Here is a 26,851-nt window from a genome sequence, read left to right as displayed (position 1 = left end):
TAATTATGACCCAGCATGGGAACTGATTAACTACAAAATGCAATGGGACTAAAAGAAAAATCAATGTTCTGCTTAAATGAGGACAGTGCTCTAACAAGGGAGGAGCTGGCTTGTTCGCAGAGGAAGGAATAGGAAAAAGCAAAGTGCACCCAGACATGCACAAGGTGGGGTGCAGGACAGATAGGCAAAGGGGGTCAGGCAGAACCCAAAGACCATTCCCTGGAACCCAGTCATTTAGGGCCTTTAGTGACATGTAAAGAGGCACAGACATTTAAAGTGATTTCCTTTTTATTTTTGTGAAGAATGAAGAATTATAAACTGCTATAATCAGTGCTAGCAGGTTTTTGGTCTCGTATATCTCTACCTATTCTGGTCCAAGCTTGACTAATGCAAAAGGGACAGCAAAATTGCTCTCAGAGCCTGTGGAACACCAGCAAAGCTCCTGCAGTAAAGGGAATTCACCCAGGTCCTTTTGAAAGCATGAATAAAGTATTTACTGTGCAAAGCCAGTGTGTACCTTCTCTGATACAAGTTCTTGATACACAAAACTTTATTTTCATCCCAGCTCCAGGTCATGGGCTCCAGTGAAAATTTATAGGTCACTTAGCTTAACGGGGTGAGAAGAAACAGAAAGGCCACAGTGCTCCATGTTTTCCATTGTGACTCCAGCCATGTGTGAGTCACTGAGTGAGTAAGCTCAGAAGGCCAAAGAGGCCGCCCGGCTCTCACCCCTCAGAAGAGACTGCAAATGCCTCCAGGCGAACCAAGTAGATGCCTGCAGGAGGACAGCCCTACAGAGGCGAGTCTGTGCTCCCCTGGCAATTCTGCAGAAGCAGACAGAGGCGCAGTCAGTGAGAGCCGATGGCCAACGGTGCCCTGCTGCACGCACACCCAAGATGCGACCATTTAGACACAAACCACAGAAATCACAGCAATGTCTTTACTCACCCAGAATTTTACGAGGAAGAAGGCATTTTGAGGGCCCTTTCCAAATAGTTCCTTTAAGCCACCTTTCTTTTCTGGAAATTTGTCATAAATCTGACGAATGTCCACGGATTCAAGCAATGGGTCACTGTAAGAATGGTTGGCATGCCCAATGTGCACGAAGAGGTGTTTGTTGTACTGTAAGAAACCAACAGAGACATTCCCATTACAAACCCTTGGATTAAGCAGGGGCTCACAGGTCTTGAATTGGACAGTGAGGCAATCTTGAAATTCGGGCATGAGGCCTTGAATGGCCTAGGTTCCCTGTGCTTTTGAAAAGATGAATATGTTAAGAAAAGTCACCAGAGCTTAGGGTGAACACAGTCATTGGCTTTTGTTGACAAGGTCATATTTCCTGAAGTGCCTAAAAAAGACTTTTTTGCAGACATAGTAATGAACAACACCATAACTGCCAAACTACCAAAGCAAGGAATACTTCTACCAACCAGTTTCACTTGACTCAGCTGAAGATGACAGGGACACTTTTTAGAGCCATTTATTTACAATGTAAGCCCAACAAAAACATGTGTGTATAGTTAGATGATGTCATCACCCAGAATGCACTTCTGGCCTCAGGTCTCCAAGCAGTAGCGTGTAGGATGTGATCTAAGCCATGGTACCTGGAGACTTCCTCCCTCTAGCAGGAGTAAGAGCACTGAGCCTCTTTGTCATCAGTCGCCTTAGTAACTCATCTGAAACTTCTGCATAAGGGTTGGTCAATACATGGTCATCAGTGTAAAGTCAGGGTCCCAAGAAGGCAGGATCTATGTCACTTGTGCATAAACAAACAAAAAATTCAGACTCTGCTGTATCATTTAACATACAAAGGTCACCCTTTCTTCCCTTACTTTAGTTTAAGACATGATGGTTTACATATATTTCTTTGTGGTCAAGGTAACTGTTTTCAACCCAGGCCACATCCCAGTCCCTAAGGAGCACTTAAAAATCACCAATGCTGGCTGGGTGTGGTGGTATGCACCTGTGATCCCAGTGACTGCAGAGGCTGAGGCAGGAGGGATTATAAGTTCAAGGTCAGCCTTAGCATCTTAGAAGACCCTGTCTCAATATAAAAATAAATAAATAAATAAAAAGGACTAGGATAAAGCTCAGTGGTAGAAGAACCCTGGATTCAATCCCTGGTACAAAAAATAAAAAAGAACATAGGGTCCAGACTTAGTCTACACAAGCACAAAACTTTGTTTTCATTGCCAATTAGCTGTGATAGCAACAAGTTCCTCCCTAGTCTCTAAAATGGGGGCAGTGACGACCTCTCTCTCATTGGGTTGTTAGAGAGTTGAAATATATATATATATATATATATATATATATATATAAATAAAATAAAGTACTAATGTATTAAGAGTACCACCATAAAGAAACATTTTAAAACTGTGTATAACCTAAAGTTTCCCAAACTCAATTGGCCACAAAATCCTACAAGCACAGCCCAAGGAAGTGCTAACCTGCTACCATGCCATGGATCTCTGGCCAGGATGCTAAAAGGCAGGAAGCCAGACATCTCATCTCAAGTCACTGTCCCACATATGGACAGTGTGATTGAGCTGGTATTTTCTAGGGGAGGGTCAAGCCCTCTCCTATCAACTCTAGAGTGTTCTATCAAAGCTTCCAAGACCCTAAAAGATTCCAGGTAAATAAAAAAGAGAAAGCCTACCCAACTCTTACACAGACCCTCTACAGGGACTGGTTGCCTGGTGGCCTATGGGTAGATGAGAAGCTACAGACCACTCCGGAAGAACAAAGTGAGCCTGCAGTGGAAGAAATTTAAAAAGTAGAAAGACAAGGCTGTTACATTAGGAGCGTGAGATCATGGGGATGCAGGTCTTTGTTGTACAGATTTTCTCAAATGTTGCCTCATCTTTTTAACGATAAGCAAACAAAACCCTACAGAGGGGCTGGGGATATAGCTCAGTTGGTAGAGAGCTTGCTGGGCATGCACAAGGCCCTGGGTTCAATCCCCAGCATGCGCGCGCACACACACACACAACCTACAGAAAGAATGAGGCACAATTACAGCTACTAAGGAGCTGTATGTAGTCTCATTAGCGAGCAAAAGGATTTAAAAACAAAAAACAGTCATTTCAGTGGTGCAAAGGCAATCAGAGGTGAAATGATGAATGTGGAGTGTGTGCCCCAGGTGCTGATGGCAAAGGCGTTTTGTTCCTTCCTTATCCAGACACCCAGCTATCTGTGTATGCATCCAACTCTGGTTGATAACCTCTGCTTACACTAGCTCCCAACCCTACCTCCTGGTTCTGGGAGACACCACTTCCACCAGTTCTGCTGCCTCCTGTAGGGACAGTTCATGGGACAGAATGGAGCACAGCAGAGCCTGGGGACAGTGACTTGAATCTGATTCTCCACTTGAGCTCCACACTCCCAGCTCTCCTGCCCTGCCAGTCACCATAGGCTGAGTCAGGGATGGGGGCTGACGTTAAACAGCTTTAAAACTTGAAGTCTTCTTGCTCTGGACATTGAGATGTCTCTGTTTGGACTCAAAGACAATGGCGCAGGAGGTCAATTATACCACACTTCAACGGGAGTCATGAAGGTGTAGCTGAAAACCAGGTGCTGAGAACAAAATAGAAAGGCCTGGAGCCAGCCTGATCCTGAAATCTCAGTTCTCTCCCGTGTACAATGGGGATAAGATGCCTGTAAAACTCAAATAACACACAGAAGGGGCCTGGCAGAGGGCCTGGCAGACACGAAGTGTTCAATAAATAGGAGCTGCTAAGATTACTATCCTTATGGTTATTATCATGTGAGATTAACTAGATCCTGGGGTAGAAGCAAAAGAACTTTCCTGCCATTAGCGATCCCTCCTGCCTAGTGAAGAAAAATAAACACAAATAAGCCAAGAGCTAGAAGTAAGTAGCGAAGCCCCGTGACAGTTCAAGTCCTTGATTATGGCCTCCCGTGACCTGGCTGGGGTGGGGCCCTCTCACCAGTGCTACAGGACGGGGAGGCACCTGTGCCCCCTGGCTGGCCAGAGCGGTGTGCTCTTCCTGTGTGTGATCTCAGGTTATCCTCGCCTCACATCAATGCTGTAGGTGGATTTTATTAAAATCATTTTACAGATGAGGAAATATAAGCTTAGAGATTAACTGAGCTGCCTGAGGTCACACAGCCGGAAATAGTCCCAAAGTCAAGAATAAAACTTGGATCTGTAAACGCCCCAGCCCTTGCATTTGCTGCAAATATCAACCACACTGTCTGTCAGAAGAAAATGCCCGAGCCCTGCTAATTCTGCTCAATCAACATTTCCTGAAAGTTCATTTGAGAAGCAAGTGTCGGGGGAGCGGGGGACTGAACAGTGTTCCCAAAATTCTCTGAAATTAAATTAGAACTCAGGATAAACATAATGATGCACAGATGCATCAGACAAGAGTCCTCAAAGCTCTCTATTTTGAGGACATTACCTCTGTGCCCAAGTGGCTGAAAGGAACTGAGAAGGGGCAGGATGTCTTTGCCAAAGGAAATCAGGCACTGCCTCTCCAAGGCTGGTGACTCAAAACCAAACCCGGACCACTGGCATCTGAACGGCTTTACTCCTGCCAAAAGGTGACTTTGTTTCTAAGAATACAAAGGACTAAAGGTGTCCTGGAGACCACAACACTGAAACAAACAGAACTCACTCTCCCCTTAACTCAACCTGGGTAGGGCAGGGATACTTTTGTCCCCAAATCCAGAGGCCTCAAAAGAAGCATCTACCTGATACACTGAGGTTTAAGTTTTCATGAAATTAAAATTCTAAAAATGATTTGGTGAGGCTGTCACTACTCCCTATTCTGCCAGTTCGCCTTATGAGGGAAAAAGGCTAGATTTAGATTTTTCTTTTCTTTTTTTTGGTGGGGGGGGGGATGAAGGGTATTGGGGATTGAAACCAGGGATACTCTACAGCCCTTTTTATTTTGAGACAGGGCTTAAGTTGTGAAGGGCCTTACTAAATTGCCGAGGCTGGCCTCTAACTTTGATTCTCCTTCTTTAGCCTCCTAAGTCAAACAGGTGTACACCACCACATCAAGTTAGGCTAGATCCTTCACTTGCTTCCTTCCATTCCTCCCAAACAAATCTCATTTTTTCCTCCATCTATAATACTTTTACCCAAAACTATAGGTGGCACACAAAAGAGGATTGGGCAGTTACATAGGGCAGAAAACAAATACTCTCCTAAGAAAATTATCTGGGGCAATATATGAGCAGAAATACATGTGGCGAAGCCCAAAATTAGATTTTCTTAATATCTCAAACAGGTTACTTTGACTCATTTAATTTTAAAAAGTCTCAAAGGCACTCAATAGAGGCACAATTAGTCATCAATGTATCAAGAACAGCAACAGAAATGATACTCTCTCTGCACATTTTTCCCTCCCTCCCTCCCTCCCTCCCTCCCTCCCTTCCTTCCTTCCTTCCTTCCTTCCTTCCTTTTTCTTTCGTACCAGGGATTGAACTCAGGGGCACCCGGCTACTGAGCAACATCCCCAGCCTTATTTTATCTGAGTTACTTAGTGCCTTGTCATTGCTAAGGCTGGCATTGAACTCATGATTCTCCTTCCTCAGCCTCCCCAGCAGCTGGGATTACAGGCATGCACTACTGCACCTGGCCTCTCTGCATATTTCTTTGATGGAGTTTAGTAAAGCCACCAGCACACCTATATCTATTATATGCCAGGCACTGTGTTGGCATATAATAGGAAATCCATGTCCTAATACCACAAGGTTCATCTTCAGACTCAACAAAGTGATCACATGGAACTAGCTCATTACTTCCATAGTCAGAATGATATGGTGCCTATGTAAACCTGTGTTCTCACAGATTCCTACAAAGATGCAGCAGACATTAAAGAAAGTCATCTCCACCTCTCCTGCAAATCACTAACTTAAGTAGAATTTACTTGCTCTTTTTTATAAAAATGACTTTATATTCCAGTACAGTGTTATTCATTAAAAAGAACATATGCAGAATCCACCTAGAAAATGTGAATAAAGTTTCACAAGTCGAAGGTGAAAATCAAATTACCCATGACATGAGAGCAGAATCCACTGTTGGATGTATCAGGTTTCAGAAAAACTGACCTTCCTAGCATCTTTTCTCAGAAGCTAAAGAAAAACATGCAGTCAAAAGATGTGAAAGTAAATTAAAAAAAGATGGAGATAGGGCTGGTCCCAGAAGAAAGGTTGAGGAACTAACCAGGTCAATAGCTGGACACTGACCTGTCCAGCAACAAGTCTAGAGTGGACAGGGTAAGGCTCCTGGAGGGAGGTCACCAAGGAGAATGGACCTGCAAGATTCCCTGATTGACACCATCATCTGGAGAGTATTAGAGTGCTGGAAGAAACCTTAAGGGTGAATTCATGTGGGTATGCAAAACCTGAACAAATAAGAGGAGGCAATGATTTACTTAGGAAAAACCAAAAACTTTCTAATTAAGAAAGTGGTTCTAATATATCACAGTGCTGTGTGCAAAATGTACACAGGTTTGTAACAAACACTAAATGTTAATTAAGTCAAAAGTTTTTGGAGAGTAAGAAAGAGAGTGGAGGGAAAGAGTGGAGAGTAGGTGTTGTAGGCCAAATGAGAGAGCTAAATTCTAGTCTTCCACAGTTAGACATCAATAGAGGTTGTCTAAAATTGATGGAACGAGACATGAAATATCTCATATATTATTTACACACGTGGAAGTAGATGCACCAAGAAGTGGTGGAAAGGGCCACGCATAGCTGTCCCTAAGGAGTGGAACTGGGAGGTAGAAGGTGCAGGGCAGCAGACCACTGATTTTTCTTATGGGCCCCGTAGTTCAACCTGGCTTCTACATGATGGGCAGGTGTTATTTTCTTAAATAACTAATCAATCAAAAACTATTTTGGTACAACATGGAGTTTTAAGGAAGGGTACAAACTATAAAAGGAAACAAAAATATGACTTCAGGATGTTTATTCTATATTGGCCACAAGTTCCCTGGACTGCAATGTAACTTGGGTCAGATTGCAAAGCTTTCATACAGTTCAAGGTCTCCAGGCAGCTGAGCAGGAGCTAGGGCACCTGGGTGCATGTAGAGCCTCCCAAAGACAGATGCTATACTGGCAAAACCCCACCTGCAACAAAACCACCTGGGACTATGGCCGTACCTGACACCTAGGCTCACAGATTTCTATTAGGACTTTGGGAAATGCCCACTATCTCCTTCTACAGCTGTCATCTCTCCGGTTATTCTTCACAGCAGTTGCAAACAATGATAATGGTGAATGGAATCTTAAAAGCTCAACATATGTGCTTGCGAATGGTTATCTAGATTCCCTGGGAGTTGAGGAAAGGTCCTTCCTATTCCCCTGAAGCTATTCTTCAGGTCCCTTTCTTCATGCTCCCTATGTAACAATATGCCTAACACATAGTTTGTCACTATTGTTATTTGCCCTTGTAATCATTTTTTTTTTTAAGATGAGAAAATTTGAAATTAGTGCTGTCCCTTTGACAGCTACAAAATGGAAATACTAAACTTAAAGCAGAAATAAAGGGTGATTCCTACTGTTGAGATAATACTGTGAGCACTGGAATGCAGGGTGGCTGAGCGGGGAGGCCTCTGAGCTGGCCCCTGAACCTCCCTTGGACACCCAGTGCCTTCTCCAGATCTCTGCATACTGAGGTCCCTTCTCAGCAGCACCCGGCAACTTACTCAAAAGTGGGATGGGAGGTTGCCCGTCACTGCAGATGAGACAAACCAGAACAGAACTTACAAAAATGGTCACTGGGGATTTATTTTCTTCCTCTCTCTCTCTGTCGCGCCCGCGTGTACTTTTTTTTTTAAAGTACTGCTAATCTATTCTAGAGACTTCTGATGAGGCAGTTCCATTTTTGTAGAAAAGGAAAGAAGAGCCCTACAAATCCGTGTCTTACAATATGCCGGTGCAGTGTACTGGCCTGAAGGTGGCAGCCTTCTCCTAAACTTGTCCCAAAAATTCCAACTATTCAAAGAACGTAGTAAAACCTTGAAAAATGACTGTTGTCAAATAATACCAAGAGAAAAAAATTATAATCCACTTAAGAATTTAAAGAAACCAAGACAAATAACTCACGTCAAGGGATGCTAATGTACAGGTTGGAACAGAACAAGGACAAATCACTTACATTTGCATCTTGTCACGTTCCCACTGGACTGTGGGTCTGGCCATCCCCAGGGCAGAATTTGATGCCCCCCCCCAAGCCCTGCAGGAACAAGAAATGGCCATGGAGCCAACCCAAGAAAGTGACTTGCACACACAGCTCCAGATGGGGCTTGGGGTGGGGAGGCTGTACTCTGGTCCTACTAGGGAGGAAGTGAATCTGCAGTGAGTGTCCTCTCCTCTGCTAACTGCTCAGGGCATCAGTCCTGTCCTGGCCATCCCACCCCGCATGGTGCATCTCTTGGCCTGTGCTCTTCCCAGAAGAGAAACATCATTGGAAACACTCCTAGAATCTCACGTAGTGATTCACCTTCCCAACTTCCCATTTCCACCATCATATCCACAGAGGGGCTGCTGTTTTCTTAGGAGGGAGAAGTGCAGGGAAGAAGGCCCTCCCGGCTGAGTGTGGAACGGCCACTGGGAAGGCAGGCGGGTGGGGAACTGACCTGCCAAGGAAAGCAGATGGAGGCCTGGCTGGGGCTCCGTCAAATGTCTATAAAACCTGTATTTCCAGATGCTTTCAATTGCCTCATCCCCAAAGGCTAATGAAGAAAGAGGGTAAGTTCCCAGACCTGTTCAGAGACACTGAGAATAAACCACCCAGCAGTTAGGCTGTTGCCACGGGAGGGTGTGTGTGCGCTGAGTGCAGATGAGCTCACAGGGCAGCTCAGCACTGCAGGGGGCAGGGGGCCGGGGGCCAGGGGCCCAGGCCTTGCCTCACCATCACCTCCATCCTGGGAAGGCTCTCAACCTCCCATGTCCTAGTGGAAGACAGAGCTTGCTGGAACATAAGAGGAAAACCCTGGGAGAGGCCCAATGACTGAGCCAACCCTCAAACCAGCTGCAGCTTTCCTCTAGGAGCATGGAATGCCAAATGTACTTTCCGACCATTTATTCTATGCATGTGATGGACACATTAATGACACATGAGTTAGAATCCAGGCTCTGCTATTTTTGAGCTATGTGGCCTGGGGCAAGTTGTTTAACCTTTCTGGGCTTTGGCTTCTTCATCTCAACCAGGGAGGCACCTGGTCTGTCCATCTCTAGGGGCCAACATAAGGTGAAACATATGTGAAACATATGTGAAAGTTCCACGCAGGCCCTGGAGAGCTGCACAGGTGCTGGGGTGCTGTTGATGCTTATAAAAGCCACAGGCAAACACTGAATGGAGGGAGAGAAAGAGGCTGACAAACCAAGGACCAGAAATGGGAACTGCCCAGATCCCCCCATTCCAAGAAGAAGCCACTGTTCAAAAGCTTCCCAAGTGACCCTCGCCCTTCTCCAGCCTGTCCAGGAAGAGGCAGGGCTCTTCCTGGCAATCTGGAATTGAAACCCTGCTTCTGATCTTCTCCAACCTAATCCTCATACACCGCCACCCCTGCTTCCCTGTGCAGAGCTCATCAATGCTGCATTTCCATCGAGCTGCACTGGTTCACATCTTCCAAACCAAAGTCAAGATCTGAGGCCTGACAAAGGAATGTTAGTCGACCTGGTAAAATAGGCCTTCGAAAGAAGCTATAAAGATATGAGAATTAAACCATCCTTGGGCTCATTAAATCCTCTGATGGACTGCTTTATGGGAAGGAGTAAGGTTATCTGCAGGAAGTATCTGCAGAACTTCAGAGCAGTCTCAGCCAGAGGCCTGCAGTTCCCCAGGGGGGAGAACCTAGGTTCCTTCGGCCATGAGGACTGCTGGCTCCCACCCCCACATCCCAGCAGCCCCAGGCTTCTGGCCTGTTCCAGCCTCTTAGTAATAAAGATAAGGGGCCAGAGGCGGCAGGAGAAAGAACTCCTTGCCTCCTGTCTGAGGTGCTGTAACATCCAAGCCGAGGCCACCTTCAGGAATTCACTTCTCTCTTGGAGCCCAAATCAAGCGCCCCGACTTTCCTCTCACTCCAAATGTTCAACTGTGAGACTTACATTCAGCCTCCTCACTTCCCCAGGTGGTGGTGGTGCGGGGGTGGGGGGGTGATCAGTGTCACTTTCCCACACTGAGATGATCCGTGGGAAGGCACGAGTGAATGACAAGCCCTCCCTGCGTGGTTATTGCTTTCACTTTCCCTAAAATTCCTGTAAGCCACTGGCTTTTGATTCAGACAAAGTTCAAATAGCCAACGCTGCTGTGCAGTAACTGGGACCTGGGCTACGTTATAAACTCTCCGAGTTGGTTTCCAATACCAATTTCAACACCTTTATCACGTACCGGAAGAAAGTGCATCATCACCTGGGCGATTCCTAGCAATCCTGCCTCCTCCTCTATTCCATGACTCTTCAGCTTGTATCAGCAAACTCAGCCTCAAAATCTCAGTCCTCCACTCCCATCTCTCACAGCTAATTAATCCCCAAGGCCTTTTGGGTCCTTGTCACCAATTGCCTGAACCAGCAACATCACTTCTGTTTCTCGAACCCATCCTCTCAATGCTATAGCTGCCCTCTCCTGAAGCATATGCTAGATCACAGCCTCTTTTAAACAGGGAAGTGGGTGGAGAATATATATTCATATTCTAGAAGCACCTAGAAATATTCTTAAGAAAGTAGTAGTAATGATTATTTTCTTGGAGGTGGGACAGAAACTAGAAGAAAGGGAAGTTTCCTGTTCTTTTATGCGTGTAGGTTTTTGACCATGTAAATTTAAGTATACGAAAAATTTATTTATATAAAAAAAAATTCTGGATCCAACCTGAATTTCAACAGACTCCAAACTATCTGGTAAGCACAGTTCCCAAGCCTGTTCCCCATTCATGTTTTTAGCCTGATCTCCCAATATATTACTATAAGTTCAAAAGCCATTTGTGGAGTACTCAAGAGTGTTCCGACGTGTTATTAAGCATAATTACCACAGGAAAAAAAGTGAGAGAGAACCTATTATGTCCACTTCACAGACTGGAAATTGAAGGCAAGATGCAAAGTCATTTGCCCCAGGAACCCAAGGTACCACATAGCTGGTACAAATTCAAATACCAGCCCTCTCCTTCTACAAGGGGAGGGTGCCACAACAGCATGATGGAAGTTCCAGAATACAGGTGGGAACAGTTTGCTTCTCTTGCTCCTTGCCCCGGGCTTTGAGAAGAAACCGAGAAACTAGCAGGTTGGAAAAGCAACCCAGAGAAAGCTCAGCCCAGCTCCCTCCAACGTGAAGGGCCTGTGACAGCCAACCCTGCAGGGGAGCTCACACTTGGAGGTAGCCGTTACACTCTTGCACAGTGTTATCATTTCTTCAAAAGCTGAGTGAAGTGGTTAAGGGTACATACACAGTGGAGCCAAAGCTGTCATGGCCACCATTCCCGGCAGTGGTCCTTGACAAAATTACTTAGTGTTCCTGAGCCATGGTTCCTGTACTCACAGCAGAGGGCTTGGCAGCCAGCTCACCATGCGGCTCAGCAGGTGCCCGTGATCACCACTGCTGGAAGACACCCAGGGGCTTCCCGCTGTGCTATGGAGCGCCTTTCCTGGTCAGGGTTTTCTGAACCACATCACAGAAAACTTCCCTTCTTCACAGTCTGCATATCCTCACCTGTCCCTCTTGTTCTCCCTTCCAAAGTTTTCCCTTCTCCTGTTACATAACTCCTACCTAAGCAAACCCCTCCCGTGCTCCTTTCCTGCTCCTGCTCTTGTTCATTCTGGCATCCGGACCGCAGGAGGCATCAATCATCCAGGCTATTGCCTGCAAAGTGTGACCAGACTGAGCTGCATGCCGTGGGGCAGGATGCAGCTGCACCAAGGGGCTGAAGGAGCCTGCCAGGCCCCGGGGTTGGGAGAGGGTGGGGGTTGAGGAATCATCTAAGCTTTATCAGCAAAACCACTCTCCAGACACATACAGGATGCAGCTTACAGCTAGCTTCCCAAGATGAGTTTGTGTGTGTATAAAGAAGCAGCTGCCCAACTGTCTCCAGAGCTGGGCCTTGATATCAGGCCAAGCCTTTTTAAATAACCCACCCCTGGGTGGAGGATCCCGCACTTAGCACTTGACGTTCCTTTGATAGGCAACATTAAAATCATGTACAAAGTATATTTTCAAGCATTACTAACCACTTCTAAAATAGTCCTTGTTTTTTAGACTCTTCCTTCCTTTCTTCACCCTCTGCTGTTTTTCTCTTAGCTTCTACTGGAGCCAAAGGTAACAGAGGGACTGACTTGCTGGTTCTCTACCAACATAAACAACCACCAACTTGGGGAGGCAGCGGCCGTCTGGTGCACACATGACACGGAACCAGCAGGGGGCGAGCATCCCCTGATTATTCTTCCATTAGCTTCTTATAGCCTTGGGTGACAAAAACAGGCCACTCCTCAGATACAAATGGACCAAACAGCCTTGCAGTCACAATGTCAGGACGTGGAGTCAGAAGACAGGCCTGGATCTGAATCCCATTTCCAATTATCAGATGGCTGTCTGATACTGGGCAAGCTAATTCATAAGGAGTAAATGAGATAATGCATAGCACTGGCACACACAAATAACATTTAAAAGCTGTTGGCTAACACCACTCCTTGGGTTCCAGTACCAGTATTAACACTGCTAGAAGTAACAGGATCGTGAAGTCTTTAGTGATAGCAATAATGAAATATGCAATCAGTCAAAGACGTGAGTTTCAAGAAATGCTGGCTCCAAGGGCAGCAGTCCTAGGCGGAGGAGGAAGCAAGCTAGGTTCTTGGCTTTGCTTCATACCTAGGACGTAGGTATGCAGTTGTGTCTTCTCTTGGAGATCATAAAGGACACTGGCTTCGAGCTGACTGCCACTAGCTCCAAGACAGCAATCTCTCCAAGCTTTTCTGTAGAAGGGAACAGAACTAGTCCCTCACAGAGAGTGTGACAAGCATTACAAGACTCACTGCTCCCGGCTAGTCGACTTCTTTCTTTGTTGCCCACAATACCTACAATCTTTCTTCCACTTACACAACAGAAAACAAAACAACCTAGTAACTCCATGATCCCAATGAGCTTAGGCCACCAACAAGAAATAGAGAAGAAATGTATAATGTATGTATGTGTCTGCCTGGATTTAGAGAATCCAAAAGTGAAGTTTAGATTGTTCAGCGCCCTTTCATTTATTAGTCACTTTTTTGTCTTCCTTATCAAATCAATAGCTTAATATTGATTCCTAAATTTTAACTATAGCATATCCAACTTTAAAAAAAAATACCAGCTGAATATTTTAGATGGCTTTAATTTTCCTATCAATGGAACAAAAATATAGTAAACGAATGTCCAGGGAGTCACAAAAAAATCTCAAAGCCAAAGAAAGCATCCACACATCAGCATTTTAGCACAGCCTTGGTCCTGAGGTACTATGCCGTTACTGTAAGAGCACTAGAGATATGCTAAGTCAAGAATGCATTATATGATGAGAGACTGGTGCCTGAGAATGTGTCAAAATCTTTCAATAATTTTGATAATTCTTCCTCATTTCAATTAGTCAACCAACCACTACTTTCTTCTAGCAGTAGAACCCCCTTCAGGCTCTCATATTTCCACTAAAACCAAAGACATACCCTGTTTCTGACCTGTCCTGTACTCATTCGCATACTTTTAACTCATTTGTGTTCAACTGCAAAATAAGTGCTCATAACATCAAAGCGATATCCACAACTGAGATTAAAGTTGTAGTATGATGGTTTTGATTGGCAATATTTGATATCATTTAGTATCATAATACAAGTCATAAATATCAACACATGTATTAGATGGTATGTATCACTGTTTTCAAAGATTTCTAATTCAAGGAACTTCTAATTGTAAGGAAGGTCTGTTATCTCATATTAGCAATCACCATTACTTGGTTGGCTCTCTGTATCCATGGGTTCTACATCCTCAATTCAACCAACTGCAGATTGAAAATACAACCCCCAAACAACATCTGTCCTGGCATGGACAATTTTTTTTTCTTGTCATCATTCCTTAACAATTAAAGAGCTACTTAGATAGCACTGACAGGTATTAGATAATATAAATGGCCTAGAGATGATTTAGAGTACAGGAGACACACGTCAGTTATATGCATATCCTCCTCCATTTTACACAGGGGACTGGAGTACCTGTGGGTTCTGGCATGCCCCATGGAGGCAGACCCCATGAAGGTCTACACATGTACTTTTTGCATGGTGGTTTGCCTTCTCTAACAGTGTGGGCTCCAGACAGTAAGAATTTAGTTTCCATCGCTGCTGGATCCCCAGTGCCTGATCCACTGGTTGGCAAGTAGTAGTTCAAAAGGCTCCAATCTCTCCTGGCTCCCAACTCATAAATAGAATAATGATTTCCTCAAGGGGCCCAAGGGTGTTGACTCACACCAGCCCTTCCATTTATTTAAGTACCTTTGAAATCACTTGTTGGGGACCTAAATATCTAGCCAACTTTTTTCTTTTTTAACTAAACAAAAATTCTAAATCTAGTTTCAACATTCAGATTGGTAGATGTCATTCTGAACATGCATAAAATATGTATTTCTGGACACTGAAATTTGGTGAGCTCTGGAATTATTAAAATAGTCACCAAATTCATTTATTGCTTTAAATACTTCAGATTCATCATCTCTAGAATGTTCTGGTGCCTTATTCTTTCCTTGTCCAATCCTCCACCTCTCAGCTTGAGGGTCACATCCTCTAGCAGGCCTGGTCTGTCCCTCACTCAGGCATTTCGTACCCTGCCTTTCTAGCAGCCACCAAATGTCACAGAGCTCTCCCATGTAACTGTCTGTCTCGCACAGGGCACTACATCCTACCAGGGCACAGGCTGTGGCTCTCTGAGCAGCAGTGGCCCCTCTTCTCTGCAGCCCCTTCTCCTTGTAGATGCATGTGAATTTGGATAGAACAGACTGAAGGAATCTGTCAGCGGTTCAAAAATGTCAAGGCCAACAACACAACTAGGAACAAAAACAAGATCCACAACTGGAGAACGTAGCAAAAAGAAGGGGGTTACCAGATTCTCCTCTAATTAAAAGAATATATATATTTTTTTGATGGTGATACCAGGGGTAAAATCATCTTGGGGCTTTTACTTCCAAGCACCTTAGAGCACTGTCCTTAAAAAACATAAATGACCATATGCAGAAAGAGGGAGGGGGGAGGGGGAGAGGGAGAGGGAGGGAGGGAGGAGGGGGAGAGGGAGAGGGGGGGGGGAGAGAGAGAGAGAGAGAGAGAGAGAGAGAGAGAGATTGGTTTGCTTGGAGAGGCAATATTTGAACTGAACAGGAAATTTAAGAAACTTTCTAAATTAGGAAGGCTGTGTTTGGGGCCTCAGTTTCTATCTGTAAAATGAAGCCATCAGAACCAACCTCATAGGGGGCTGTGAGGGCAGAAGGCAAGGATGGAAGACGAAGCACCAAGTAAACACCAGGGAGTCACACAAACATGCGTCCTAGCAGCCAAAGAGGGCCAAAGCCTAGCCTTCCATCAAAGAGCCAAGAAGAGGAAGCCTAGGCCATGAGGGTTACCATTCTTTTGATTTATTTTAATGCCCCCATGTACATGGATTTTAACCCCCAGCACCACTTGTCTTCCAAAAGCACCCAGCTCTTGGAGAAGAGTGATCCTGTGGGCCTTCTTCTGTCCCTGGTCCCACTTTCCTGATGGGCTCAATGACCTACTTTACATCTTTCCCCTTATTTTTCCCCTAACATAGAAGCAATTCTATTTTTCCACCAGCGATTAGGGTTCAGGATTCATGGATGGGGACATCAGTGGGCCACACATGGGTTGCCCTGTCCCTGCTCTGGTGATGGCTGCCAAGTCCCTCTGGCCCACAGCATCTCCCTACGCACCCACCCATGGGAGCCTTCCCACCTAGCTAGAACACAAACTTTCCTGAAAGGCCCTTCCAATTGCTCAGGATCCTGGTTATTTAGCACGGACTGTGACTGCTTGCATGACATATTTTCCTGATAGAATGACAGCAGCATTGGCAACACTCAGCGAGCCCGGGAAGTACATGCTTTTGGTAGCCCCCGGGATGGGTGGGAGGGGGAGAGGGAGAATGCAGAAAGGAATTGGTGAGGATCCCAAAGACAAACTCCTGATTCCTTTGATTTCTGCTTTGGACTCACCCACACACAGATGCAAGGCTTGTAAGCACAGCCAAGGAGTGGGTGTGGAGAAAGGGTACAGGGCTCGTGGGGTGGAAAGGAAGGGAGGATCACATATGTATGGGAAACGATGGGATGATGGGTACAAGATGGGGCAGGGAGAGAAAGATGACAAATAGAGTCCAGATGCCAGTGGTACTGGTATTTACAATATTAAAATGCACTGCATTCTATGTGAAGCTGTTCAAAAGTACCACTTTGTGACTTTTCCTTCAGGAGATAGCAACTTGCTATTTTGAGAAAACACAGCCTTGGAAAAGTAGTGTAGAATGACTACTTGGACTTGAGAATTTTAAAGACTTGAGTATGAATCTTTGACCCACGGATTCAACAAGGTAACTTTGGAGAAGTTGCTCAGCCTTTCTGTTTCCTCATGTGCCAGGCGGTACTCCCCTCACGGTGCTTCTACAGGATAAAATGTGACCAAATACCTAAATACCTTCACACAGTGCCAGCCACATGGCAGGGCTCAATAAATGTCACCTGTTGTTAAATTTTACTAGGCACAAGAGCCTCTAAAGGGCTGTCCCTCCAGCTTAAGTATTCCCCAGAGAACTATGTTGTAAGCAGCAATAAACACCCAGCTCTGGAGTTCTACCACTTGCCAGGAGGAATGCCCTTCTCCTAGAGGGGAGGTTGCTGGGCTGGTCCAAGTCGGCTTCACACAGGGCATCAATCTGACAGGTACCAGGGAAAGAGAAGGACAAAAGACAGAGAAGCGAGAAGATGAACAAGATGGAGACGCAAGTAAGTCCCGGATCAAGACACACCTCTGGGGCACACTCACCGAGTCTGGGTCTCGCTGTTGTTCAAGAAAAGCTGAGAATTCCACCAGGCGAAGCTTGGTTGTGCCAATGGAACGCCCTTGCCAGGCAGGGACCGAGGGAGCTGGGGCTGACGTAGGCTCAAACCCTGAAAGACCAATGGTCACGTTTACACCTGGCCATTGGCTTCCCCTGGCCTCAGGATGGTACTGGGGTAGGACTCCACAAAACGTGATCTAGAAGGAAAGGCCGAGAGTCTCCTCCCACCCGGGTCTAGGGGACAGAACTCAGCTGGGCAGGGGTGACATTCTGGCTGAGGCTCTCATAGACAGTGACCAGCTGGACAAGCATAACACAAGAAGCCACATTTAGCGAAGGGGTTAAGGACTGTGGCAGAAGGACTTCAAATCCTGGATAAAGGGGCCCAGCTAGAGACCAAGCTAAAAATGGCTGACAATTCCAAGGGAATGTTTTCAAAGACCTCCTGGGAGACAGGCTATGCTGTGCACTTCTTGTGTTTACCCATCTTTTCTTTTTTTAATTTTTTTTTTTTTTTAGTTGTAGATGGACAAAAATACCTTTACTTTATCTACTCACTTTAATGGGGTGCTGAGGATTGAACCCCGTGCCTCACACGTGCTATGCAAATGCTCTACCACTGAGCCACAATCCCACCCCCCCATCTTCTTTGTTAAGACTGTTGTGGCCAGCACTTTAGAATCTTCCCTCAGGGTGCCCCACAGTGTTGGAGCAGAGGACAATGTGTGGATACATTTTTGGTGTGGGGCATCTATGGTGTTGAGCAATGATTTTTGTACCAGACCACAAGTACTTCTCAACTATGTGCACACGGTGGTGGGTGGTGGTGGCAGCGGGGTAGAGAGGGGGCCAACCAGATTTGTTTACTACTTTTGGTTTTTGTGCAATCACTCCTTCACAAAAAGTGCAGCAGAAATTGAAATCTATGTATCTAAGAAAGGGCAAGGAAAACTATCTGTGCTGAGGATGTGGATGGCCCAGCACAGCCAGTTCATGGTGAGGAGCGACGGGCATCAACGTCCTCATCTGAGGGTGAGCTAGCATCTTCAGTGAAAGTGGTCAGGCTTCCTGTTTTTCACAAACCCATCTGAAGTGCTCTTGGGAGATGACTGAAGCTATTCCGGACTAGGCCGGGGACTCCCCTGTGACCCTCCCGAACTCCATTCTGACCCCTACCCTACAGGAGGCGGGAATGCAAGGGGCAGGCAAGTTTCCACGGGTGACAGGAAACCTACAGCAGTGACAAAGAAGAGCATCACCCCTCTTGAGAACAGGCCTGGCCATTGGTTGTGGAGGCTACTGACTCCCCCAGGAGGGAGAATGGGGAGACTCACCTGGAATGGGGGCCGTGACCGCTGGCTGGATGGGGTAGGCCTGCTGCACGAAGGGCTTGACGCTGGGGACAAACGGGTGCCAAGAATCAGAAATCACGGAAGCAGCAGTGGCCCCTACCCAGGCCTGGCCTTGGCCTCCCAATGGGGACCCCCCACTCTAGTCCCTGCCTGCGGGGAGCCTGCTGAGGATCCAACCACCAGGCCTTGGGCCAGTTCAGTGGCACCTGCTGGAGAGAGGTCAGCCTGACTCTTGTGCACTGTGACATCTGTCAATGAACCTCTCTTCATCCCTAAAAAAACAGAGGTCAGCAGTCACTGTGTCTAGGCAAGGTTTAGGACATGCTTCAGGCTCTCCTTCTTCAGGCCAAATAGTCAAGTTCTCTTAATGTAGAGGTTGGATTTGCCTCTAGCTTTTAGCCCCAAATTGCCCTTATCCTCTGGTTGACTGAGCCTGCTTCCCTTGCCCCCAAGGCATCTGCAGGATTTTTCTATTAGACAGACACCCCCTACACACATGCACCACACAGGCACTACCACGGGGCAAGCAGAGTGGAAAGGGCTACAGAATCACCTCTGCTGCCCTCTTTCAGGCAAGGAAGGCCCATGCTCTGCCCTCCAAGGTCATAAAGGGACAAGGACCCATTTCCTATTCCTAAAGCCATAAAGGGACAGGAACCCACTTCCTATTCCATCTGTAGGACCGCCACACAGAAGTGATGGGCTTACACTTCTTCTGAATCTGAGAGGTCATGACTAAGGATCGCAGTTACTCTCCTTTCTCTGCAAAGCCCAAAGGTACCCTGGTAACCCTAACCCTGCTGTCTGTGGCCCTCTTGAGACTTACTCTTGGGAGGATCCTGGCTGCCCTGTTTGTATCATTCCAGGCCAGAACTGGAAGACAAAAGGCAAAGGCTTCAGGATCGTGAGTTCACAAGGATGCAAATGCACTGCAGCCCCTGCTGAAGGGCAGCAGGTTCAGTCACCCACCAGCAGCAGCATCACCTCCCCAAGTGCATATATGGTCATCACTGTCCCTCAACTGCCACCCAGGACTCCCCCAGCACCTCTGTCTTGAAAAATCCTTCTGAGGGAAGGGGACAAGTGGCTGCTCTTCAGAGCTCTTGTGCCACTCAACAGAGCACTGGGTGGGACCACTTTGCCCATGGATGCACCCAATCTTCATCTCCCTCTGCTCTGAAGCACTCCCTGTGTACTACTCTGCCTCCGTGATTTCCAGCACCCAAGGCCCGGTGGAGCAGTGGATTAAGCTTGCAACAAGAGGGCCAGGAGCTCAGAGAAGAAACAGGGCAACTGCTTTGCTGCCAGCGTCCCTGAGGCCTTCTGCACCTGCCATTCCCCAGCCCAAGGCATCATGAGATAAAAGGAAAAGGCAGCCTCTGGCGCCGCAGAGCCCTGGAGCTGAATCCAGGCATCATTGTGCATCTGCCTGTGACCTAGCTCTTGTCTTGCTACTTAGCAACCTCAGCTTTCTCATCTGTAAAATGGCAATGACAGCAAGAGGCTTTTATGACTGTAAGGTACAACGAGATTATGACATAATGCTTCTCAGCCCTTGGTAGGTGTCGAAATGAAAAGACCAAGGGAATATGTTGTCCCTTTTGGGACGAGCTCACACAGTGACCCTGAGGTCACAGGGACAGGACCATGAGCCAGGAAAAAGAGTGCAGAAGAGGCAGGTTGCACCAGAAAAGTGATACTTACTTCCACATCTGCAGGGACTAAGGATTTCCTCTCTCCCCCTCCTGCATCCCACCTGCTTTTGCTCTTCCTCCACTCCTCCTCCCTATCTGCTCTCCCTCCCTTCCTTTCTCTTACCACTTTACACCCAGCATCTCAGTTCACCACAAGGAAGTCTTTATCCTTTTTATATTTGACCCAATTGGCAAGAAGTGCCAGGAGGAGGAGGCCGGCCCGCACCCACCGGGCGTCCAGAGCAGCTCTCCTTCCCAGACGTGGATGCTGACTTACCCCCGGTGCCCCTGGGAAGGTGGGGCGTGGAATCCCAGGCAGCCCCAGCTTGTTGTGAATGGCAGTGGCGGAGACGATCTGGGCTGATGACATGGCTGCCATGTGCTGCAGGGCCTTGTCCTTTGCGGTCTGATCCTTGAAGGTGACAGTGACACACTGACTTAATACAGAATGCACGGCTACCAGGCAGGTTAGACAGCCACAGCCACGAGCACATGGACTAAAATACAGAGCCACAAAAGAGGCCGAGAAAGCAGACATGCATGGATAAATGAACACGGCCAGGAGGCTGGAACGCGCTCCACTAACGTGACGCTGAACACTCGCGGAAAACACCCAATGGAGAGGTGTTTTTTTTTTTTTGTTTTCTTTTTAAAATCTGAATCCATTTTCTAACAGAACGGGGAAGCCTTTGAGAAGAGTAGACAATGTATTTATTTTTTCAGCTTCCAGAAGGAGATTTCTCCAATTACTTAACACACTAGGGGAGTCTGGTGGGAGAGGCCCTGCTTTTAAGTACACAGATGAGGGGAGCAGAGAAGAAATGTGCCATAAACTGGGGACAGGATCATCCAGAGAGCGTGGAGAGCCTGTGTGTGTGCTGGCTGTCACAGGGCCACAGTCCCAGGAGCTGCTGGGGTCATGCGAGGCCGGGAAGCCCTGGCAGACACCTGGTGGGGATAGTTCAGAAGCAGCGGGGTGGACAAGGGGGACCAGCCAAGCAGCATGCTGGCGGGGCGCATGCTTTCTCGAGTATCCCCGCCGTGGGTCTAAGGCTACATGGCTTCTTACAAAAGCTCAGGAGGTAAGGGACACTACAGGTGGGTGGTTTCTCCTTTTCCCAAATGAGTTTTTCTAGAAAAGCCAAGACTGGTAACACAAAGCTAGCCAAAAAAAAAAAAAAAAGTCTGCCAAGCACAGCTAAAATACAGAATACTCAGTTTGGTGAAAATACTTACCATGCTTGTTACCTGGATACAACAATAAACAATTTGTTAAAAGGATTGCGTACAAAGGCAGGATTATTTTTTTTCTTCAGTAAAAAATATATATGTACACAAATACAATTCTTGGATACAATAAAATGTAGAGAAGCATTGGCATTCCCATCCCTCACCATATCTTAGGAGAAATGTATGATCTACATGGCTCTCTAGAAAATCCATCACCAACAAGAGTGCCCAACAACAATCAAAAAACTTCCCCCCACTCCTTCATGCTGGTCCTATGCTTCCCCAGGACAGAAGGAGCAATGGTGAGACCCTGATGTATGACAGGCCCCCACTGCTGCTGACAGGGCTGCACTAGGTCAGCACGTGAAGGTTCCGGGCTGTAGGTAGAGGGTCTATATACCAGTACCAGAAGCCATTAAAGCAGAAACAAAATGGAAACACCACAATCAAGGGTGTGCCCTCCACAGCTGCCCGTTCAGAATTCATAGTGAGGGATGGTCCACTGGGCAGCTGCAGGCTGAGACGCTGAGTGCCAGCTGAGAGGCGGCTTCCATGTTTACATATCTCACCAGAGGTGAGGAATAAACACACTGCGGAGCCAAAGGCAAGGCCAAGAGGACACTGAAGAAATCAGAGCCTACAAAACAACGTAGCTTGGTGGTACAAGCACCTCCCTGGCTTGTATGAGGCTCTGGGTTCCATTCCCAGCACCAAATAAACAAAAACCAAAAATTAAACAACTTTAGGGGCTTCTAAGAAAGACCCGCTAGGTACTGCCAAGGTATAGACACAACTCTGCCCCATAACCACCAAGAACACCACGTGAATTTTTCAAAATGCTCATATTAATCCTTGGAAAAGAGGAGGGATGGGGGGAAAGAGGAAGAAGAAAAGTCTAACACTTGCATAAATTTTTATATTTCATATATTTCTGTGGCCCACAACTGAAAAACCAAAAAGCTGCAAATATAGCATTTTGGAAGTGTGCATGGTCATTATGAACATCTGCAATGGCACCTGCTGTAGCTAAATGACACTGTGCAGCCCTGGAAGCTTGCAGGATTACTAGTCCCCATGGGAATGGACCCCGGTGACTCAGAGTGTTGCCTGTTATCTCTTCTCATCATATGGCATCCTTCCAGGTAAAGCTCCATTTGCTAACTCACCAAATGCTCTCACCTGAAGCCAGCTTCCTTGAGTAATTTTTTTTTAAAGTTAAAACAAACAAACAAACAACAACAAAGAACACCTAAAACATCTCACATTGTGAGAATACCGGGGGGGGGGGGGGAGTCTTGAAGTTGATGAAATTTTATAATAAACTGATTAGGAGGGTGCACATGCCCTAGAGCTGAACTGGGCCCAACAGAAATGGATGTCAGTGCCTGTCAATCCACTTTTAAATGTCCTGTGGCTTCACCTGCTCCCTGGCCCATCCAGTCATACCTACTCCATTCAGAGGCAAGAACACCTTGACATCAACCCACACTTGTTGGTTTCTCTTTGGATCAGTCACTTTGGACTCTAGCCCCCAAGCCTCTTAAGCCCTTATAAGAAGTTGCAAATGCTTTCAAAGTGATTTCTGAAACTGAGGTAATGGCACAGGTGTGACCACAGGCGCCTTCCTCAGCCCACAACATGCCCTGAAACTCCTCTGGGGCCCAAGCTAGGGGAGCTTGGAAAACAGCAACCTGGACAACTTCTCTCCACCTGACTGACGTGAATTCTGAAGACTGACAAGCTATAAATAAAGAGCTGTGGGTTTGGATCTATTCCAAAAAAAAGGTCCCAGGGCCTCTCACAGACATGCGTGGTCTGTGTTTATGCTGGTGACAGGGATTCTTTTTGCCCAACTACAAGATGTTTGGCATACTTGGGTGAGGAAACTTAAAAATAGAAAGTCCAGGTCCAAGTGTAAAATAGTTCTCTGTATCTCCATAACCCTTCTCTATTAAGGGTTCCATGAGATGGTTCCCTTTGCTTGGCTTACTGAAAAGCTCTTGAAAATTTTCACAAAAGCTCATCTTGTTTGCACCAGGGAAATCAGTCAGTGTGGGAAAGAAGAAAAGTATCTTTGCTGTGTGTGTGTCACACAGCTGCAGAACATGATGTTTTGCTTTTGTTTAAAGTTTGACTCTCTTATTACGCAGCATTGCACCAGGTACTTAATGAAAACGAGAGTTCAAAAGCAGGTGGGCAATCACTTTGACCACATCCACATGCTCTCTGATGGTGAAGGGTGCACCTGCTGGGGAAATGACATAAATGGGCTGGGTTACCTACGACAAGTCATTTCACACCCTGAGATTTTCCTCATCTACAAAACAAAAAGACGCATTTTATTCTCTAATGGTTCTAAAAGTATGTTTACCTAAGAGGGTACATTCCCTTATAAACAAATACATCTAAATACATTTAGTCACAACAACAACAACAACAACAAAAATACTAGTGTGAGGACAGGAGATGTTAACATTTAGGCAGCTCTTGGCTGCCTATCCTAATAGAGAGAAAGCCAAGTGTGGAATGGAAATTTCACCTCAAGTAGTGGTTCTTTCTGCACTTGACCTACCTATTGGAGAATAGGCAATTTTCTGCAAATGGACTAAAATGTGTATGCCCGTGATTTCCTACCTTTTGTAGTGGATCTGCTCTGTTCATTTAATTTTATAGCATCAATCCTTTATCTATGATATAGATGTGAAAATTAAAAGGATTAATTTTTTTGTTTAAAATCTAAAGTAACCCTGGAGATGGATAATAAGCACAGCCAGGGCTACCTGGAAATGAGAACCAAGAGGCTCGCTGCAGACTCACTTATCCTGAAAGGGGAGTTTGGAGGATACGGGCTAAGAGATTCAATGGATGGATCTCTCAATTGTCATTTTCAGCCAGAGACACATGCCTGGCTTCGGAAAATTTATAACTGTAAGTGTCAGACCCCAGTAAATAGCTTCCCTCTGTCACTCTGGTCTTACATCCCGGCCTTTTATACATTCAATTTTATCCTTTCCTCTTGTCATCCTGCTAAGGGGAAAGGGATTAATCTATTCAATAAGTAAGGTTTTAAGAACATCTAAAAGTGTGTGCTACATTGCACCCCAAATTAACTTTATCCTGAGATGTATTCACACCAACATTTCTGAGATGTGGATGAGATTTGCGAAGGCTGAGCCCACGGTATTTATCTTGAAAATCTGCGATTAAGTCACTACACGGTTAGAATCCCCAGTGTCCGAGATTATAGGAAATACTCTTTGAGTATCATGTGTGTACATATGTGAGCAAGGGAAGAAAACTGTGTGCTAGAAAAAGGCTTGGACAAGTTCACAATGCCTCCTCCTTACTGATTTCTAGACCCTCTGTTCTTAAGATTACAAAGAATAAAGCCACAAAATGATTAATGGGAACTGAGGAAAGAAATGGCAAGTCACCATCTTCCAGATGAACCCTAACTTGATGCCTTGATCTGCAATACGAGAAACACTTAAGGGCAGAAATTGTGAATCTTTAGAATGCCGATAGGAAAGTGGGTGGGCTGTACTTCTAAGCACAAGTGGTCCAAGTGACCTGAGAATGAGGGCAGATGAAGCACTCTGTCCAGGGTGCGTGTCTCATTATCGACCCTACTTTCTTCACAATCCAATTTCTGGTTCACAGGGCCATCAATGGCCTCACTGCCCCGGCCTCACGGTCCAGCAGGCTGTGGTCAGACAGAAACTCCTCAGCCTGAAGCTTTTCAAATTGTTATTGTTACTAAGTAAACAGGCTTTCATATTTCATGAAGCAGAGCAGGGCTGCTGCTCTGCCTATTCCCCGACAGCCTCCTTCTGCAGGACTGCAGTGGACACAGGGTTTGGAAATGCCTGCATGGAACCCAGGGGACGGCTCTCCCACAAGGATCCACGACAGGCAGCCATGTGCTCTCAGAACAACAGGACATCTTAGGGATCAGACTGGATATTAGGAGGGTCTTATCGTCCCTTCTCCTCCCTGCCTTCCCAGCTTCTGATTATCCTGCAATATCAATTACCTCATACTCTTTAGGCATTAACCATAGACAAATTTTAAAGGTAATATAAAAAGGTCACAGGCTTGCATATACAAGATATCACAGCTGCCATATATGGAATGTTAATGAATAGCATACTAAACCAGCGTGTCCAGTTTATTCGTGGGCCAACATTTCAAAGTTTAAAGATTCCAATTAAATTTATTTATATGGAAGCCAACCAACATATCAGGAAAAACATATAAAGACAAAAAAAAAAAACTATGATAGCTATGAAATGTTTGCCTCAAGGGCTGGGAATCTGGCTCACTGGGAGAGCACTTGCCTATCATGCACAACGCCCTGAGTTCAACTCCCAGCAACACAGGGTGGCAGGTGGGGGTGGGAGGTCATTCCAAAACTACATTTGGAATATACAGTAATATAAAACCAAATACAAAAGTATGATGCAAGTTTGCTTGAAAAATCATCTTTTTCAGAAAAAGATAAAAAATATTTCCCTAAGAAGTAATTTTTTCTATCCTTGTGTTATGCGGATTGACATGCCCTCTGCAATTATCAGCCATAACCCTGGTGCAGATAAACATCACTAAACTATATGATGGTTTTAGAGAAAGGACGGAGGGCACTTGAATTTTTTCTAGCCATGATCTCTAATTTGCTTATTATTAGAGAAGGCAGGAGTAAATACAAAAGGGGGCTATTCTGGTCAGGCAGCCGCTAATGCGGAGGAGAGAAGCCACATTCATACTTCTCCTGACTTGCCGCCTAATGAGTAGCAATTAATTCATCTTATTGTATTTCCAAATGCCAAAGACTCCATTCACATCAAAGAAAAAATTTTCAAGGCTTTTACCATTGTTCATTTTTAAATATACTGAGCTATATTTAGTATTTTATAATTGTTAACAGCGGTTCTTTTAATTCTGATGTGGGGCTTAGTATCATAAAGGACCTGAGGAGGAGACTGGTAGGGGTGCCTTATGGCCTTCCAGGAAGCCTGCCACGGAGGACAGCTTTGCTTCAGACCAGGTCTGAGTGTTTGGGAGAAGGTACCCTCTGACCTTTGTCCCTTCTCTGGGAGGTGACAGCATGGGGCAGAAGGTGGCTCCCCTGATAGGCCGAGGAACCCCAGCAGGCAGCTGGCTGGAGCTGAGCTCCAGCGTGAGCACTAGCTGCCACTGCTCATCTCCTGTTTCCTCAGATACAGAGACATAGGAGAAGGGCTCAGCGGGGAGCCTATGCCCAGATCTCAAGTCAGAGAAACGACCCTCATCCATGACCAGCACTCTTTGGGAAGGGAGCATGGCACTATGCAAAGAGCCTGGGCTTTGGCACCAGACAGCCCTGGAATCAAGTTCAAATTTGTGGCCCTTGACAAGACACAGCCATACTGATCCAAAGCTTCTTTTTCTATGAAGCAAGTGTCAAAACAGTCCTGCTCAGGACTGCTTCAAGCACTCTACGCAGGGCCCTTGAGACCAACCGACCTGCTATCCAGCCTTCACCCTGCTCAGAACCT

General features: G+C 46.0%; 1 protein-coding gene across 12 annotated transcripts in view; it reads right to left on the bottom strand.

Annotated features, from left to right (window-relative positions):
* TEAD1 (TEA domain transcription factor 1) overlaps window positions 1–26,851 on the bottom strand; it is a 258,092-nt gene that overhangs the window by 37,034 nt on the left and 194,207 nt on the right. For 8 of the 12 annotated variants that reach the window (XM_081278676.1, XM_081278666.1, XM_081278675.1 and 5 more), the window contains 7 exons: window positions 21,324–21,335; window positions 20,365–20,499; window positions 19,220–19,266; window positions 18,376–18,437; window positions 17,026–17,150; window positions 16,844–16,915; window positions 949–1,122 (listed from right to left, as the gene is read on the bottom strand). In XM_081278676.1, the coding sequence (XP_081134802.1) occupies window positions 949–1,122; window positions 16,844–16,915; window positions 17,026–17,150; window positions 18,376–18,437; window positions 19,220–19,266; window positions 20,365–20,499; window positions 21,324–21,335 (627 nt within the window). The remainder of the gene's footprint in view (window positions 1–948; window positions 1,123–16,843; window positions 16,916–17,025; window positions 17,151–18,375; window positions 18,438–19,219; window positions 19,267–20,364; window positions 20,500–21,323; window positions 21,336–26,851) is intronic. The other 4 variants (XM_081278671.1, XM_081278669.1, XM_081278674.1 and 1 more) reach the window with 2 other exon arrangements.

Source organism: Spermophilus citellus (assembly GCF_964194105.1).
Source record: "Spermophilus citellus genome assembly, chromosome: 2".
Classification (NCBI taxonomy): Eukaryota; Metazoa; Chordata; class Mammalia; order Rodentia; family Sciuridae; genus Spermophilus; species Spermophilus citellus.
Note: the sequence above shows the minus strand (reverse complement) of the source record. Positions and strands in the feature narration are given on the sequence as shown.